The sequence below is a fragment of the Vanessa tameamea genome, chromosome 10 (genome assembly GCF_037043105.1).
Source record: "Vanessa tameamea isolate UH-Manoa-2023 chromosome 10, ilVanTame1 primary haplotype, whole genome shotgun sequence".
NCBI classification, from domain to species: Eukaryota; Metazoa; Arthropoda; class Insecta; order Lepidoptera; family Nymphalidae; genus Vanessa; species Vanessa tameamea.
This window is the reverse complement of record NC_087318.1, coordinates 9,268,071-9,286,153: the sequence shown is the minus strand read 5'-3', so window position 1 is coordinate 9,286,153 and position 18,083 is coordinate 9,268,071. Positions and strand designations below refer to the sequence as shown.

The following is an 18,083-nucleotide window of genomic DNA, read 5'->3' as shown; positions in this document are numbered from 1 at the left end:
TTCATCGATCGATAATTTGTCAATTATTTTACGAACTTATAATTCTGAGCGTATATGGTAATCTCTATTACTGTCTTTAGTTTTTAGAGAATAATCAATAAGGATATGAGTATCTGTCAGACTGTCATAAACATAACCAAAATGTTGCATATTATTTAAATAAATATAATATTCAAAAATAAAACGTATATTTAGATTTTATTAAATAGATAATAATATAATTACTTACTTTAAAAAATACACAATGTTTTCAAGGAAATTTATTAATTTGGTATGTTTTTTAAAATAATTCATGCAGGTTCATAATAAAAAACAGTTATTTAAGGCAGTAATTTTCAGGTCAAATTAAATCGTAACTTAGGTCCAAAGAAAATTCTCAGTCTTCCCATTATTCCCTTACAAAGACAAGAGCGACGATACAAAGGTGATTTATATGAGCCAGACTATCTAATTGTAAGTACATTTGTTCTGGTAAGGGATAAAAATTACTTAAAATACAATACATAACATATTTTCATTTAAATTTCAGAGTATGCAGCCAGATGAACCTATTTACGATTGCTTAAACTTACAAATAAAAGGCTATGATTTTGTATTGCTTGAATCTTGCCAGAAGGAAATTCACAGATATGCTGAAGTAATGGGAATCCAAGTTGAGGAAAGGTTATTTTTATTATTTTAAAAATATTTTGTTCTAGCATCTGTAAAGTACTTTCTGTTTTAAGACCTGTATTTAAGTATTTAAGATAAGTTAGTATAGTAACTAACTTTAAACATAATGCTGCACATTACACATTGTTTTAAACTTTTATATACATTTCATAAGAAAACTTAATATCTACAAATTAATTTAATTAAAAATCTGTTAATAGAGAAGTAAATACTTGTTAATCATGGTAAATTCCTGCCTGCACTTAATTTATGCTAAACCCATACTGTCTTTTGAATTAAAAGTGGTTACATTAACTTTATCATAGAATGTATATAAAACAAATTGTCATCAAATGAATAATGGATGTTGTCAAAGAAAGTTTCATATACTAGATTTAGATTCTAGATTCTTAATACTGTGGTTTTTTTTTATAGTTGGGCGACACCAGCACAACAATTAAATGTACAAAGATTTAAGCCAGGAAGCACAGCTGTTGAATCTGATTATCACCTCAAGATATATGAAAGAAATGTACAGGTATATAAAATTTAATGATTTATTGGAATCAACCATATAACAGAAGTTTATTGTACAATTGGATTTAACTTGTAAGGCGTCATAGGATTACTATAATCATATATTATAAAATTTTACTTAACAGAGAAATAGAATTAAAAGAGAACAATTATATAAGCTTAAAAATATTTACAACTTTAGACTAGAAGCATTGGGAGAAAAATCAGATAGCAAAACTGGGAAAATCAATTTAGCCATTCAGGATTGTGTGGTTTCTTCTTTGTTTAAGCTGATTTATAATTATTCAATGCATTTTTTTTTGCCTGCCAAATTTTATGAAGTCCTTAAGTGCTCTTTAATTGTGAAAATATTTTTTATGGATTCTTTCGAGTATTGTAGAACGGAGGCTTAACAATTATTATATAATTACAATTTGATGCGATTGGGAATATGGACCTCTGTTCAGTGGACAGGCTAGAACAAACTTTTCTTTCACTACTAATTAATTATTGCTATTTCACATTTCAACTGGTTATCCTTCACTTGAATACCTTCATGTGGCGATCTATTTTATTTATATATCTTAATCTTTAAAGGTCATTGCTATGAGATCTTTTCACTCAAATAGGCTCAGCTATTTGTGTTGGCATAATTACTTCCTGCCACTCTCTGTAATAATCATCAACAGTCCCAAGATTCTATCTTTTCCTACCTTCAGGTATTTTATTTATTTCTTTTTTATTTACTCATACGATTTGCATGTCATTAATATTTCATAAGCAATTTTCCATTCCATATAATTCTAACAAACATTTATTCATACTACTATGCCAGTAACTTTTCTATCAAAAACTCTTACAGTAATTTCATACATAATCATTTCATTCTAATTTTTTACCTTCACAATTGAAGAGTAAGCTTAGTCAAACTTCTAGTCTCTGTCTCATTACTACAAATAGCCGTACAAATATACTAATGATACGTTCCCCTGGTTTTAATATATAGATACGTTTAGCTAGAAAGGGATTACGATCATTATTATATGATTAGTTAGGAGAACCCATGCGATTTTCAGGACGCTTAAGTAATGGATGAATTAATATTGTTTACATTCCACCTTAAACAATATTCAGCTTCCTTATTACGTACTCATAAGTCGAGTTCGAATCAGAGCATTTCGCAGAGTAGTTATTACTTTGACGTTCGTATCTCGACCCGATGGAATGCTAACCTAAGATTTTATGTAATTTTTGCATGTATTGTTCTAATTTTACCAAGTTCATTTGTAAATTTGTGGTTATTTAAATGTATTGCTACTGTATTACGACATTTGGGGTTATTAGTCGAAAATATCAGATTTTCGGAATTTTTTAAAGACAAGTTACCTTAATTTAGTCATTTCGGACGGTATATTCTGCTTGACAATTGATGTGGTTATGTACAATTAACACGTGCTAAATTTCATTAACTGCTAAAGTTCGAATTATTTTTCGGGCTCACAAAATACTGCTGATTTTATTTTTATGACACATTTATATTATCATATTTCATTTAATTTATTTATAAGTTGCATATATTTTGAGATATAGATATTAGGGTAGGTAAATATTCACTTGGTGGTAGGGCTTTTAGTCTAGCCCGTCGGGGTAGGTTACCACCCACTCATCAGATATTCTATAGCTAAACAGCAGTATTGTTGTGTTCCGGTTTGAAGAGTAAGTGAGACAGTGTAACTACAGGCACAAAGGAATGGTTAATATTTTTTACAGTGCTATTGTCTATGGGCGGTGGTGACCACTTACCATCAGGTGGCACATTTGCTTGTCCGCCTAGCAATATCATAAATATATATATAGGTCATTATGTCGACGTAGTCGGTGAGAAAATTGTCAATTGAGATGCTATTCAAGACAACGCTACCCAAATAATAACGATGATCTGTTGACGTTCAATATGTCTACAAAAAATTCAGCAGCTACTACTAAGTATACTACATATTTGTCTTATATAGGCTGGCAATAACCAGTTTTATTTTTAAATACTAGGAAAAGTACACGATAATGCTGATAACATTACTTCAATTTTACATACAGTATTAATCCTCATCAAATTAAATAACATACGTACTAAATTGAAGTACTTTCTGGTAACTTCAATTGCTGCGTACTTTGTAATTGTGGAAGTGCCGAGATAGCCCAGTGGTTAGAACGCGTGCATCTTAACCGATGATTGCGGGCTTCAACCCAGGCAAGCACCGCTGAACTTTCATGTGCTTAATTTGTGTTTATAATTCATCTCGTATTCGGCGGTGAAGGAAAACATCGTGAGGAACCTACATGTGTCTAATTTTAACGAAATTTTGCCACATGTGTATCCACCAACCCGCTTTGGAGCAGCGTCTTGCAATATGCTCCAAACCTTCTCCTCAAAGGGAGAGGAGGCCTTAGCCCAGCAGTGGGAAATTTACAGGCTGTTAATGTTGTAATTGTGGCACTATGTACCAGTAGTTTTAAAATATGTGTAACGATATTGCAGGCGGAGAGATCACTTGACTTGATACTTATTGTTTTATAATATTTGTTTCTGTATCGACGTTACAGTACAGTACAGTCGGAACGGGTAGCTAGTTATGTAAAAACCGATCATCGAAATTTAATAATCTTAAGAAGCTAGTTAATCTATATCTCATAAAGGCGTTTGTTTTACTTTCCTTATTATTCGAAAATTTCTAAAACAACTGTACCAAACGTCGCAAATAGAAAATCTACAGAGTTTTTTTTTTTATTTATTTAGTCAATTGCACAAATAAAATCAAATGAAAATCATTTATTCAATATAGAAGCATTACACTTACTTACTGATTGTCAAATTAAACACATATTTTATCATTTTAGTAAACCATAGATACACTTTTCAGGTAGTAGATGTTCCTGCGTGGTCGCTCGGTACACTGCTTCGAGTATCACGTGCCTTACTCCCTGAAGGATGTACGCTAAGCGTACACGAGCACGCACCGGAACACGAGGAAGTACGATACGTCCCCGACAATGAATTGATTGAACTTAAACAACAATTAGATGTTATGGGAGGTAGCCGCCCTGAAAAGAAAAAGAAAAAATAGTTACTTAGAAGTTATTTATTATTGTTTTGTAAGTAGTCATTTAGAATCTAAATAGAAACATTAAACATTTTACTACATTTGTTTTTTTCATTATACAACACCAGTCTCTCTCTCTTAGGTTATGCTCTTATTCGAATTGCCGCTTGACAATTTCTGTGTTTAAGTGCGTGTAACTGCGTCTGCGTGTAGAACCAGCCTACACTGAACTACTGTAGTCAAGCCAATCGATATAAAGCAACGTGATGCTAATACATTATTTATTATGTACGTATTTTCTGTAGGTTTTATTTTCAATTATATAGAAAATAGAGTGACATATGTATCAATAAATTACTAACATAATTATAATATATTGGATATACAAACAGTTAATAAGTATATAAAAAAATAAAAACTTTAACATAAATATTAAAATCGATTGTCTCATATTCATAGTTACCGTAAATTTTACGGTGTTTAAGATTTCTTGAGTAATATTATTATCACAGTTAGCCGTCCAAATTTTGAAGCCCAACTTATGAAGGACACGCAAATTCTACAAAAAAAAAATGATTACCCTAAACTTTCACGTTCACTGGTAGTGTAATTATAAATGGTAACTAAATTATGATTTAATAAATAAATACAATTAAAGACACTAAGGTTTCTTTTTAATTTAAATAAGATGGTTGGCTAAATACTAAAAAATATAATTGAATCCTCCTTTTTCTGAAGTTCGTTGTATATTAAATATATAAGTTAAAATAAATATTTCAGATCAAAGTATCTTAGCCTCGCTATATCTGTAATTCTGTACCACGAGATAGTTTACGTATAGCCTATTCCAATCGAAGTAGAAATAAAGATAAACAAACCTTAGATTTAAGTATTAGTAGTATTAGGTACGTAGTATTAGAAATACGTAAATCTAAATTTTGTTTATCTTTATTTCCACTTCCATTGGAAAAGGCTATATTTGACTATAGAGTCTATTGTTCGCAGAAAAAGCGGTATCCGAGACCACAAACTATAAAACTAGTTGTTTAAAAATATGTTTCAATATTTTTTTTCGAAAACTAAGCAAAACGAGTTTCATTTATTTTAAGAATTATTGAAATAGAAAGTATTTTGGTATATATGGCTTTAGGCGTTGCTATTATATTGATATGTAAAAAAGTTTTAATATTTTGTTCAAAATATGTTCGTGTAGGTACTCGCCTGTAATTATTTATATTCTCCATCAATCTAAAGTTTATCTAAATGTCAACAAAATTATAAAACAAAACGAGAACGGTTCGTATTGAATTAACGCAACCTAATACGATATCCATTGCTGTAACAAGTGGGTCGACAATCCTTTCCCCTCATCGAAATAACCGCCTTCTAACTTGCAACATCGATCTGGATCGAATGCTTTCAAATAGCCTGAAAATGATAACGTTAAGTACTCTATCACTAAATATTACGCACTCACTGTCTTATTATGTTTTGCTATAATTATTGAACCTAAGCTCGCAGTTGATTCTAGCTACATTTCAAGTTTGTAAATAAATATAAGCCATGTCACTCCAGTGAAAACCGAGATGGCCCGGTGAAACATGGTTCTTAATCGAAGATTGCGGGTTCAAACGCTATCAAAGGCACCACAGAATTTACACGTGCTTATTTATTTTATAATTCATCCGAGTCACATGCCGATGAGGTGAAGAAAATAAGTGTGATAAATATCCATGCGACGGATAAAAAATTTCCACATATGTATCCACCAACCCGACTTAATAAAATTCCAATACTTAAAAAGGAAGTGCTTTTTTGTTTTTAAAATGGAGTAAAGGCATTGGACATGTAAAAAGTTGCTACCTAGTCAAGTTTTTTTAAATTCTGTATACTCTATCCTTTGTTCTAATGGAATACTTTATTCTTCCTATATTTCCCAACCAACAACGAGATTTAAAAATATACAAACAAAAGTACTTAGTCAAAATTTTAAATGATTTGATCTACGCTGCAGTTACACACTTACGAATATAATTGAATATAAAAATGACATAATCGTTGAACTAGCCTAACTTACTTTGCCTATCGAAATACTAATAATCAGTTGCTGAATTTTAAAAATAATATTGTTGCGGTTTGAATATTGACAACAAATAGAATAAAAAAACTCTTACAATAATATACAAAATATAATTTGTATATTAAATATAAGGCTACATAGATTATCATAATTTATTACTAAATATTATTTTATCTGTGACGTGGACCTACGATTTGAACTAAGATGATTATAGATTTTATTATTGTTGTAATAATTACCAGGCACGTAATTTTTCTTAACAGACCGTATCCTATTCGACCATATAAAAAAAAGTCTAGTGATTAGACTTTTCGGTCAAATCCTTAGAAATTATTTAAAATAAATAACATAGATTAAATTTTTTATTTTGTTTGATCGATAAAGCATAAAACATTTGATGCGAACTGTTTCGTAGTACTTACATATATTTGCTTTAGTGTGGGAAGAGTTCACACTACACTCAATGACTACGTCCATGTATTGCAACAGGTGCCGCCGCTTAATTATTTATCTAAAATCTATCCATGACCCGGGTCCGGCACTACATTACTAAGTCTCGTATTCACTAAGTCGCATTTGCAATAAATATTCAGGACGCGCGCGATTTGACCATTATCGGCACTCCCATCGCCATTTAACAACTCTTATATTTTAAAGTAATTTAAACAGAACCAACAAACAATATAAACAAAAAATTGTTTATAAATGGTTTATTTCCGATAGATTTTTTTTTTATTTATAATAAACAGATTCCTTCAATCTAATGGTTGCTAATTATAACAAATAATCGACATAACTCATCCGATATAACATGTTAACCTTAGTCGAAAATTTGCCGACTTAAAATTGCGTTTTAAAGAACTATGCTTAATTTGTTTGTTTTTTTTAATTCATCTCGTGCTCAATGGTCAAGGAATCTTCGTGAGGACATGCATGTTCCGGATGACATAATGCCACATTAAATTAACTCGCATTGGGGCAGTGTGGTGACATGAACTCTAATCTGTTTACTTATGAAGAGAGGTAACCTTTGACGTACAATGGGAAATTTAATTACGAACTTGCTTTACCATACAAGACGATGTTTATATATCTAGTGAAAAATTATATATTTTTTAATAATAATATTACTATAAATAACCTCGCGATAAATTAATACACAATGTTTACATTTATAACAACTAAATGTTTAAAGAAAACTTTCGAAATGCAATTGTCTCAATTATCTGCCAGAAATTTAGTATATTTAGCCAGATGATTATCTTTTTAACGTTCGCTTTTAGACTTAACGATCAACAAAACGTAATGTTTCATGGAGCTAATTACAAACAACTCCTTTTTACCGACATTTAAAAGTCAACGAAACATCTTGATACACATATCCGAATCCGAATCAAAATCTATGATTTCGCAGTTTGCGTAACCGTGCACCTCTTACCTTGGTTGAGTAATGTTTGAGAGGAGTATTATTAAATCATCTATATGCGTTATGGTCAATGAAACAATTTAAAAGTTAATTTGTTTTTTTTTTTTCGTGTGAACTTTGTCTCAATATGTAAGATGCGGCTAAATTAAATATGTTTAATAATTTACGTAAGTATATGGGTTGGACAAACATTTTACGTAGACAAGATAAATTTTGCAAAGTCTAGTAGTGTTTCTTGCACGAATTTTTGTTTCATTGTCATGTGATAAATAAATATATATGAAATGATTTTTTTTTTAATTGAGCTTAGAAAAATGTAAAAAATCGTCACTATCGTTACCGTGACACTGCATTTTTTGCAAGCTTTTATTTAACTTTCAATATTTGTTTGTTTAGATCAAATATTGCAATCTGAATTAAAACAACTTTCTCATATCCTACAGAATTTAAATCTTACATGTTGGTTCATTTTGTCATAATTGGGATGACATTGGTTTTCTATGTTAAGCATAACTTGGTTCTACAGTCGGTAGCCCAGATTGGCTCATGACGATTGAAATTTTCAACAGTGAACAGCATAGACACGAAATTGTGTAGGGTCTATAAAAACTGTGTTTTGTATGGGTTTTAATACTAATATTAATTATGAAAAATATAAACAAATATCTGACATTATGATAAGTACCTACTACGTGTAATTGACCTTTGTTTCAAAATTTTAAAATATCTGTGATTTTTTTTCTCGAGTTTTATTAAAATTTGCAAATGTTTTCCAAACTTAGGTTAAGTTATCCAAAACGAATAGCTTTCACTCTTTCACTTCAAGGTAGTGAGCTCTGATCAACGTCGCCCTTGCCTTAAGCTGTCTCTGCCACAAAGTGACGCATTGTAAGAGATGTAAGCCGCTAGGAAGACCATTATGGCGCCCCAAACATTGCATTATAATTAATCTGAATAAATTTATTGCAAGACACAGCAGTACAAAATAATGTTTTTATGTTTGGCGATAGAGTATCATCGGGAGAATGTTTATTATATACATATATGTATATATATACAATGTTGAATTAACCTATATACTAAATATATAAACATATATACTAGATTGTAAAATAAACCCTAATATTATTATATATGTATTCGCCGATAAAAAATCCTATATTGGTATATTATTTCTTGTCAATACCTATAAAAATACAATCATGATTTACTACTTTATATAGTATTAACGAAGATTATATTCAAGAAACTTTATCTAAATTTCAATTAACTACGTGTAAAATTACAGTATATAATTTTGTGTAATATCTATATTAATGTATTCGTTAAATCATCACATGAATCAAAGATTCTAAAATTAAACATCTTATTTTTCGCCTTACGTAGGGTATTTATGGATATTTTTGGAAAAGTATATTATTTCGTGAGAAGCAAAAATAACAATGAAAAGTGCTGTTATCTTCTTAGATATAATTTATAATAGAAAATAATTAAATAATAATAATTTAATACCTACTTTGGTTGTTTAATATAAATGGAAGCTTAATAACTAAAACTAAATATTTAAGCATAACTTTAAATAAATACTTTGTATTGTTACATTTCGCAGGAATGTTAACAAAACACAATGTATGGAAGGAAAAAATGGACTGTTATTTTGAACATTATTATTTAAAATTGGAAAGAATTTAATTCGAAAATATAATAAATTTATACTCTATTTTCAATCCTCAAATTCTAGCAAAATTCGTCATAAAATTTACCTTTTAACCCTAACACAAACTATTTAAATTCTTCATAAAATTTCATTAGATTCTAATATATTGTTTTATATACTTTAACAATATTCCACGCAATCGTGATTTATAATGTAGTTAACTATTTTATTTATGTAAATAAATAGTCCAAAACTATGTTATTAATGTTTCATCAAACTAATATGTCGTAATAACGCAGAGGAAGGATATCAGCGTACCGACAATATTTGATTGAATACAATAATGTACATAATCTTGGTAGATGAAATCATTGCTTACCCTTAGCTATTGCACCAAGTGTAAATTAAAATGTAGTTAGTCATTCTTTAATAAATGAAAAACTTAAACTTAACTTAAACTATATATTTAAGTTTCATTCGATTATTTTATAATATCATGATTGAGTAATTAACACATAAACTTTCTCATTTATTATACAAGCTATTATCCGTTTCGATAGTCATCGTTTAAAATTATATATAACAATATTTTTAATCTATATCTGCTGTTCCATGGTACAGAAAAGCGAACCAGATGGATATCTGACAAGAAGGTTTGTGTGGGTCGCTACTCGCTATTACCTTTATTAAAAATTAAAGTTAGTATGTATGTTTCCTTCGAGCAACTTCTTGCTCGAAAAGTAGTATATTATTTGTGATGTTTTTTTGCAAATTTGATAATGTCGTTATAACATTTGTTGATAAATTCAGTAAAATTGTGCCTTCTTAAAGCTTCCAAGAAATGCACTGATTGAAGGGATAAAGTGATATGATAATAATTAAGGGTTAAGAATAACTGGGACTAACTGAGTTAATAATTTGATTTTGTTTTTTGCGCATTTTAAAAATGGTATAAAGTTTTGCGGATCGATTCGACAGACCCATCAGCTGAGCTCTGCAGTCACTGTCGAAGTTCATAGGATTAAAAGGAAAGCGAAATGATGCGCCGTTTCGCTAAATTAATTATTAATAAAATAATAATTTTGAAATAACTTAAGTACGTAATCATTAATAAAAATAGATTAGATAGCTGCCTGTTTTTAAAATAAAATTTAGTTATAAACAGTTATACAGTATTCTTTGAAATATAAATAACGTAACTATTTTATTTTTCGTACAAATCAGTGTAAATATTACAAATCAAGAGAAGCCTACTTGGGTACGTACTTGGTGCTTAAATAAATATGAAAGACAGAACTCGTCACTCGACCGAAGATAATAAATTAGTACAACTGTAGCTATTTTGCTAATCATCATGTGTATGAGACTACAACTGACTGACTCTTTATGAATAAAATTGCATAAAAATCTCGAAACAAGGTTAATCGCGTTATAATGCACCTAGTGTAAGAACTTACACAATATAGCATCTATGCATTATGTAGATCCTATATTCGTTTTATCTATCTTAAATTGTATCTACCACAAAATTTGTAAAAACTAATCAATTCGTGATGTTTTTGATCGTGACTTTAACATCTCAACAAATAGAACTTATGCAATATTTTTATTATAACATTTTCTAACACTAGGTTCGGTATATAATTAAAAAAAAAAACGAAATGCCAACGCAGCCTTGAATGAGAAGAAGTCAGTGGTTTTTGATTTGTAAGTACATAATAATAATTAGTGTTTTCTTGACTTTGTGACCTTCCCTGCGTATTAAATAATCATCGCCGTTCGCTTGCAATTACGTTCCAAGTGGTTCGGATTAAAAAAAAATAAACACCTAAATATTAGATCATACATTATTTATTATATAAATTATGTATTTTAGTTGATCTTATCTGTTAACGTTAAATTTATGTAACGTTAGATACACGTTACAATAATTAAAATGTGCAATCTTGAATTGAATTTAAAAATTAAGTATATATATATACAGTTTTTTGATACAATTATATAATTAAATACTTTTTTATTATTGTCAATGAAATAAGTAGATAGGCACTTAATTGATTTTTTTTCAGCGATAATTCCGTCCTACGAACCAAATAAGTGTATAAGTCCTAGATATATTAAATTTAATAAAAAAAATATTAGCCTAATGTACATTTAAAATAAGTAAAAGTAACGTCACGCCTAAACTTCGCACGGATATCGTTATAATGCAAATACATTAAAGACTAGGTACTGTATTGAGTTATATATAGGTAATTACATAACTATATGCATAGTCATAATAATGTCGTAGACTTTTTTAGAATTCTTTGTTGATATAACTTTATAGATTCATTCTGAGCGCGTAATGGAGGCGATTTATTTACTTCATCGAAGAAAATCATCATAACAATACTTAATTACTTGTCAACTTAAACATTCCTCGTTAATCAATCTGTCATTGGTGAAAATTATATGAAAATATCATAATATATCCGCACCTAATCTACCAATTCTCTAAAGGTTACACTCCAAAGCTCACCTTAAAATGAAATGGAACGATACCTACAAGTATGTTACTTCAAAGAATAGTTTAAAAATAAACTAATCTTCTTTATTTATTGCATAAGATACATTATATACATAACTAAACGATACAAATTTCTCAATTCGCAGCATCCATTAGGAAAAGAGTCTCATTTGGTGAGTGGCGTATGCGTTGTATGAAAACGTGATCCGGTTAGTTGGTGTTGTTGGTGGCAAGCAATAGCGGCAATTACTTCATCACGCGCTATATTGCAATGTTCGCATTTGAACGCAATGTTCACACTGGGATGAAATTCTTAATTATACGTCTTAGACCAAAATTTTGTGTCATTATTTCATGCACCAAGTTGCGCAATATGTTAACCAAATACCGTAAAATAAGTCTACTTTTAATAGTTCAACAATATCAAGCAAAATAAGTAGTTACGTCAATGATACAATTTGATTTTTAAATAAGATAAGGTAATAGGTGCAATATAATTCATACTTTTGAAAATTCGACCGACACAATCTATCTGATTCGTGTCTTTTCAACCCGGCTATGTTTATAATCGTCGGATCGTGTGTTTTACTTTTTTTATACGTTTGTAAGTTTTAAAAAATACTTGTGAATGTGGAATGTATTACCTAGATAATGTCCAGCTTGCGTTGCAATGAATGAACTTTATTAAAATAATATAATTTACCTACAAGTAAGATAGTTCGATAAATTGACCAAATTCTTCAAGCGAGTGCTAACAATAACAATATTAATATAATTTCAGCTTAATCCGATAAACGATGCGTGAATGTATGATGAACTCAATGAATGCATACAAAATGTGAATTAATTCTTAGGAATATGCCGAATAAGTTAATATATTTAATAATTATTTATGGGATTATCTTAGTAACTACGATGAGATTTTATACGTAGATGGTTCACATTAGATCTATACTAAAATGCATATACTTCTCTAGCATTTTGTTAAAATTATAATGTGCGAATGCCTATATACATTATCACTTTAAGAAATAATAACTATTCCATACACTGCGCACCGTCAATGCTCGGCCAACCATGGGAACTAAGATGATATCTCACTTGTGCGTGTAATTACTCTAGCTCTAGCGTGAAATACCCTTCAAACCAAATACAGCAATACAAAGTAATGGTTTTTGGCGGAAGAATGATGAATGGGTGCGTTACCCACCAGATGACCTTGGCCAGCCATTTTAGATAATACGTAATATAAAGTAACAGCCTGTATATATACCATAGCTGGATTAAGACCGTCTCTCCTTTTTGAGAAGATGGTTTGGAGCTTTCTCCTTCTCACTGCTACAATGCGGATTGGTGAAAAGGCAGATTTTCATCCGCAAAATGGAAAATTCCTCACGATGTTTTCGCGAGAAAAATGTTATGTACAAAATCTAAATAAAATTTGTATGCATCATATCAAAAACTATGTAATTTATTACAAACTACTATGGATGATAGAATATCTAAAATAGTAGTTTTGCGGTTTTCTTAAGCACTATTACTAACGAATACTACTTATATAGTATTATTAAAGTAATATAAATATTAGGTATACATTGTTTTTGTTAGTAACTGTCAGAAGTGGATTTACTCGGTATCTCGTTGTTCAGTAACTACTGTAATATTAAAATAAGCATTAAAATTTATCTAATAATAGTACCCATATGTTTTGTGTAGGTACCTACTCATTTTCAAGATTGTGTTGCCTAAGAATTGCAAATTATTGTGAAAAGACATAAACTACTAGCATTAGACAAAATAAAATATAGATATATTTCGTTATTTAGCTGAATCTGTGATACAAGTTTATAATAAAAAAAGTTTCGTTGAAATTGTTTTAGATTCATTTAATTTATATTTTCAACATAAAATATGTGTTGAAAACACATATGTATTTTATATTGAAAATATATTATATAATAATTTAAATTAATGTGTAATACATTTTTATTAATAAACGGATTATATTTGAAATGCTCCATATTTTTTTATAAATCCCGTAACCATTGCTTAGTATAACCTTATTATTGCTTAGTATTAACTTAAAATAACCATTGCGTAGTTTTGATAAGTTATATACACGATTATATTGTCAGTTGATGTAATCTTTTCTCTAGAGAGAGGACCTGGCCATATGAATGTAATAAATAACAGAATATAAATAGTGTAATTACATTAAATAAGTAAAATTATTGTTAAATATTTTAATTAGCTAACAAGTTTAGACCGGACACATTAAAATTAAAATAATAATGTTATATACAGTGAAGTTTGTATAAGGATTTGAAAACCCTCAGAGATAGAGGATTTCTGTAAGAAAAAAATCGTATTGTGTAAGGAGAATGTCAGTGCACAGCAAAGGTATGAAACGTCAGACGATATGCGACATTGAAAAATGTATAGGATACATGTACCAAAATGGCGTACGTCGGTTGTTAACATTTTACGAGTGAGATACGAAGTGAATTCTAATAGAATCGCGCTGCGGGACGAAGGACATTTCACAACATGCCTAGGAAGAAGCATCACTATTCGAGACCGACCTGCCTACATGATTATGTGGATGATTTCAACCCTGGGGCCAAGTGTGAGTTGGATGGAGCTTGTTAGGAATATAACAATTAGTAAAAAGTAGTAAAAATTTCATTGTTTACATTACTTTATAAATAATAATAGTTACAAATAAAGGTAAACGCTTATAAATAATAGTTTGAATCTTTTCAAAACAGTGAAAGGGTTATCAGCGATAAAATTTGAAATTTTCCTTATTCGATAAATCAAACAATCATGCGCAAACATAATATAATGCAATATTACGTAAAATACTCACGGCGCTTTTGTCGGAGCTTACAAATAATGAGACATGATATAATACACATAATATATAAAAGTATACATATACACAGATTATATTCGCACGATTTAAAACCCTATTCTAATTTTGAAATGTAATAAAAAATGGCGTTGTTTAAATAATATCGTTTATGTCATCATTATCGTTAGATTTCTTGACATTCGAAACAAAGAAATATTTACGAACATGACGAGAGATGCACAAAAAGCCTTCTCAAAACACAGATTCTAATTCAGAAGCTGTTGATTTATCAGCATTGGATCAATTATTTTAGAATGAATATATTACTGATTTATTATTAAATTTACTAATCACATAGATCGTATTCAATAAATCAGAATTATGATTCTATTAATGCCAAAAAGATATACTGCTTGTAGCAAACGTCAGTCGCACAAGAAATGTATTTCATTAGTCAGATACGTCTGTTCTGAATCGTTATCTCCCTACCATAATTACGGTGATGGTCTAATATGAGTTCACCAGAGCCACAGGGACAATGGATTGCGTCACATTGTTGGCCGCGGAAGAGCTTCCGTTCTCTAGCTCGTCTCACGGCCCTCCCGCAGCCCCGAGTGGGGCGTCAGCTCTGCATATATAATACAATGTCGACCCCTCAGCAGACAGATATCGCATAGCATCAACATGAAGGTAAACGTAAATACATTATCACCCCTTTATTTATAATATCCATCTTAACATCATGTACTAATAATATCAGCATATTTTCATGGTATACATTCGATTTTATTGTTTAAAAATAAATAGGAATATATCAATTCCGTTGAATAAGATAATATTTTTGTAAATTTAATATTTTGAATAATGTTTAAAGAATTTTTATTACTACTTGTTTATCTATTTCAAAATTAAAATTACTTTATATTTGTATACTTTGAGAAATGTGAAATCTTAAAAAAAATATTAGTTTTCGACGTTAAAATAGTAATTTCTATAGACAGTATTTTGTTTAGAACATTAAAAATAACGGTACACTTCTGTCTTATTGTGACCTAAAATATAAAAAATCGTAAAGGCGAAGTATTATTAAGTACCTACTAATTTATAATACATTATAATAGGGTAATATCATGTTAGTTTATGCATCTTTTATTTTGAAATTTTCTAGAATTGGTGTTTATTTTTTAAATATATAACTAACTGATTTACTCATAATTTTCCCAACAGGTATTCGTTTGTTTGATGGCATTAGCCGTTGCCGTCCAAGCCGGCTACCTCGGAGGCGGCGGCGGTGGCTGGTCCAGCGGTGGCGGAGGCGGATATGGCGGTGGAGGCGGGTATGGCGGTGGTAGCAGTGGCGGCTGGTCCAGTGGTGGTGGAGGTGGTTACGGCGGCGGCGGCGGCGGTGGCTTTGGAGGTGGCCACGGAGGTGGTGGCGGAGGCGGCGGCCGTAAGTATTAATTTTATAATTACAAACTTTAAATATATATACATATAGGTACATTCTATATAATATTTATATAACAGACGTAAATTTATAAAATAGAAAAAAATAAAAAAAATAGAATTGAGATCATACTGTATACAGCTACAAAGGATATCGACTATAGGGTTTTTTTTCTGTTCACAGAAATAGTGAAGGTTATCAAAGTGATAGTTCCCAGCGGAGGCGGCGGCGGTTACGGTGAGTTTCATCAGTGGCTTTAACATTTCAGAAAATATATCATAATCTAGTTATATAAAGCACACTTCATTCGAAATAGATTCGTAACAGTCCAGTTGGTCCTGCGGTTCGAAACCAGGAGCGCCACTGAATTTATGTGTGCTTAATTTCTATTTATATTTCCTCTCGTGCTCGGCAGTAAAGAATACATGTGTCGAATGATCACATGTGCATCCGAGTCGGTTCCGAGTCATCTCCTCAAAAAGGAGATACGGCCTTCACCCAATTGAAAATTTCTAGCATTTTCCACTATTCTTCACTAAAATTGATATATTTTTATGCAACATACTTACTAATTCTTAAAATATCTATTTACTCCAAAATAACGAACTTTCCTGTAATTTTTATTATAAAAAGATATAAAGAGGTCAATGTACATACTTAATTAAAAGTATAAACTGTTAAAAACGCTAGGTAAATACTTCATCACAAATAATTTTACAAAGAACGAAAGAGGAATCTATTTCCGTGCACTGCCTTACCTTACATTACAAGAGGTCAAAAGACCAGACACGAGGGTCATCCATTCACTCGATGCCTCAACGAAATTACTTTCGCAATCATCATAGAGCTACAATGAACAGATGAACGCTTTGGACGTAATTTTGTGGCAATTAATGTCATAACAGCTTTGATGTGCATCTACCTACGATAAATTAGTGTTAAGAAAAAATCGGTACAGAATAATTTAGCTCCTATTATCCTATAAATAAAAATGTATGTTTGTCAGGTATGCGATCCTGATTGTGATGAAGCTTAAGTTTAGATTGTTTTGCGTTCGCCCGAAGAGGTGCCTAGCCCAAAAGGACATTTTTTTTTATCCTTATTGTATCCGTGCGAAGCAGAGTTGGGTAATAAATAAAATGTCAAAAGCATTACGCAATTTATGCAATTCGTTCAAAATCATCTTGATATAATAATTGTAACTTATATTGTGTAGTGGTAAATTGATTAATTCAGTGTTGTCAGTATAATACAAAGTGTATTGATAGATTTTTCTATATATTTCAGGCGGCGGCGGCGGCTTCGGAGGCGGTAGCGGTGGTGGCTGGAAATCTGGAGGCGGTGGCGGCTTCGGAGGCGGCAGCGGTGGTGGCTGGAAATCCGGCGGCGGTGGCGGCTACGGAGGCGGTAGCGGTGGTGGCTGGAAATCCGGCGGTGGTAGCAGCGGTTGGTCCAGCGGTGGTGGAGGCGGTGGCTGGAAATCCGGCGGCGGCGGTGGTTCCTCCGGCTGGTGGTGATCTCCCGAATAATGAATGTCAATATACCAATACCTCAAATTAAAAAAAAAACCTTTAATTTTCTTCAAAATACATACCTCAACCTATAGACTAAAAAGAGTTTAGTTTTTACTTTCGGAGAACATTTATTTGGTCCACTAAAAATTATATATAAAAAACGAATGCAGGACGGTAATAAAAAACCGACGGTTGATGTGAGACCACACCCTAACAAACGCTATCTTTGCTAAAACTTTGCATATAATATAATATATTTCACATAATAACATTTCTTGTTCCAAACAATTAAAAATATTAAAATCGACAAAACTCATGTCATATATGGCGG

At 30.8% G+C, this 18,083-nt stretch overlaps 2 protein-coding genes across 3 annotated transcripts; both read left to right on the top strand.

Moving 5' to 3' along the window:
- Positions 1-127: 127 nt before the first annotated feature.
- LOC113393006 (large ribosomal subunit protein mL48) lies at positions 128-4,359 on the top strand. Its single transcript, XM_026629695.2, has 5 exons — positions 128-271; positions 340-453; positions 530-663; positions 1,087-1,189; positions 4,086-4,359. Exons 1-5 carry the CDS (start codon positions 245-247, stop codon positions 4,287-4,289), a joined length of 582 nt encoding a protein of 193 aa, XP_026485480.2. The 5' UTR covers positions 128-244; the 3' UTR covers positions 4,290-4,359.
- A 10,892-nt stretch (positions 4,360-15,251) lies between these two features.
- On the top strand, positions 15,252-17,795 carry LOC113391923 (uncharacterized). 2 transcript variants are annotated; one of them, XM_026628073.2, is made up of 4 exons: positions 15,252-15,481; positions 16,019-16,241; positions 16,422-16,475; positions 17,526-17,795. In XM_026628073.2, exons 1-4 carry the CDS (start codon positions 15,476-15,478, stop codon positions 17,753-17,755), a joined length of 513 nt encoding a protein of 170 aa, XP_026483858.1. In that variant the 5' UTR covers positions 15,252-15,475; the 3' UTR covers positions 17,756-17,795. The 2 variants fall into 2 exon arrangements, with proteins under 2 accessions (XP_026483858.1, XP_064072117.1); XM_064216047.1 differs by having other exon boundaries at positions 15,255-15,481; positions 17,577-17,795.
- Positions 17,796-18,083: the final 288 nt, after the last annotated feature.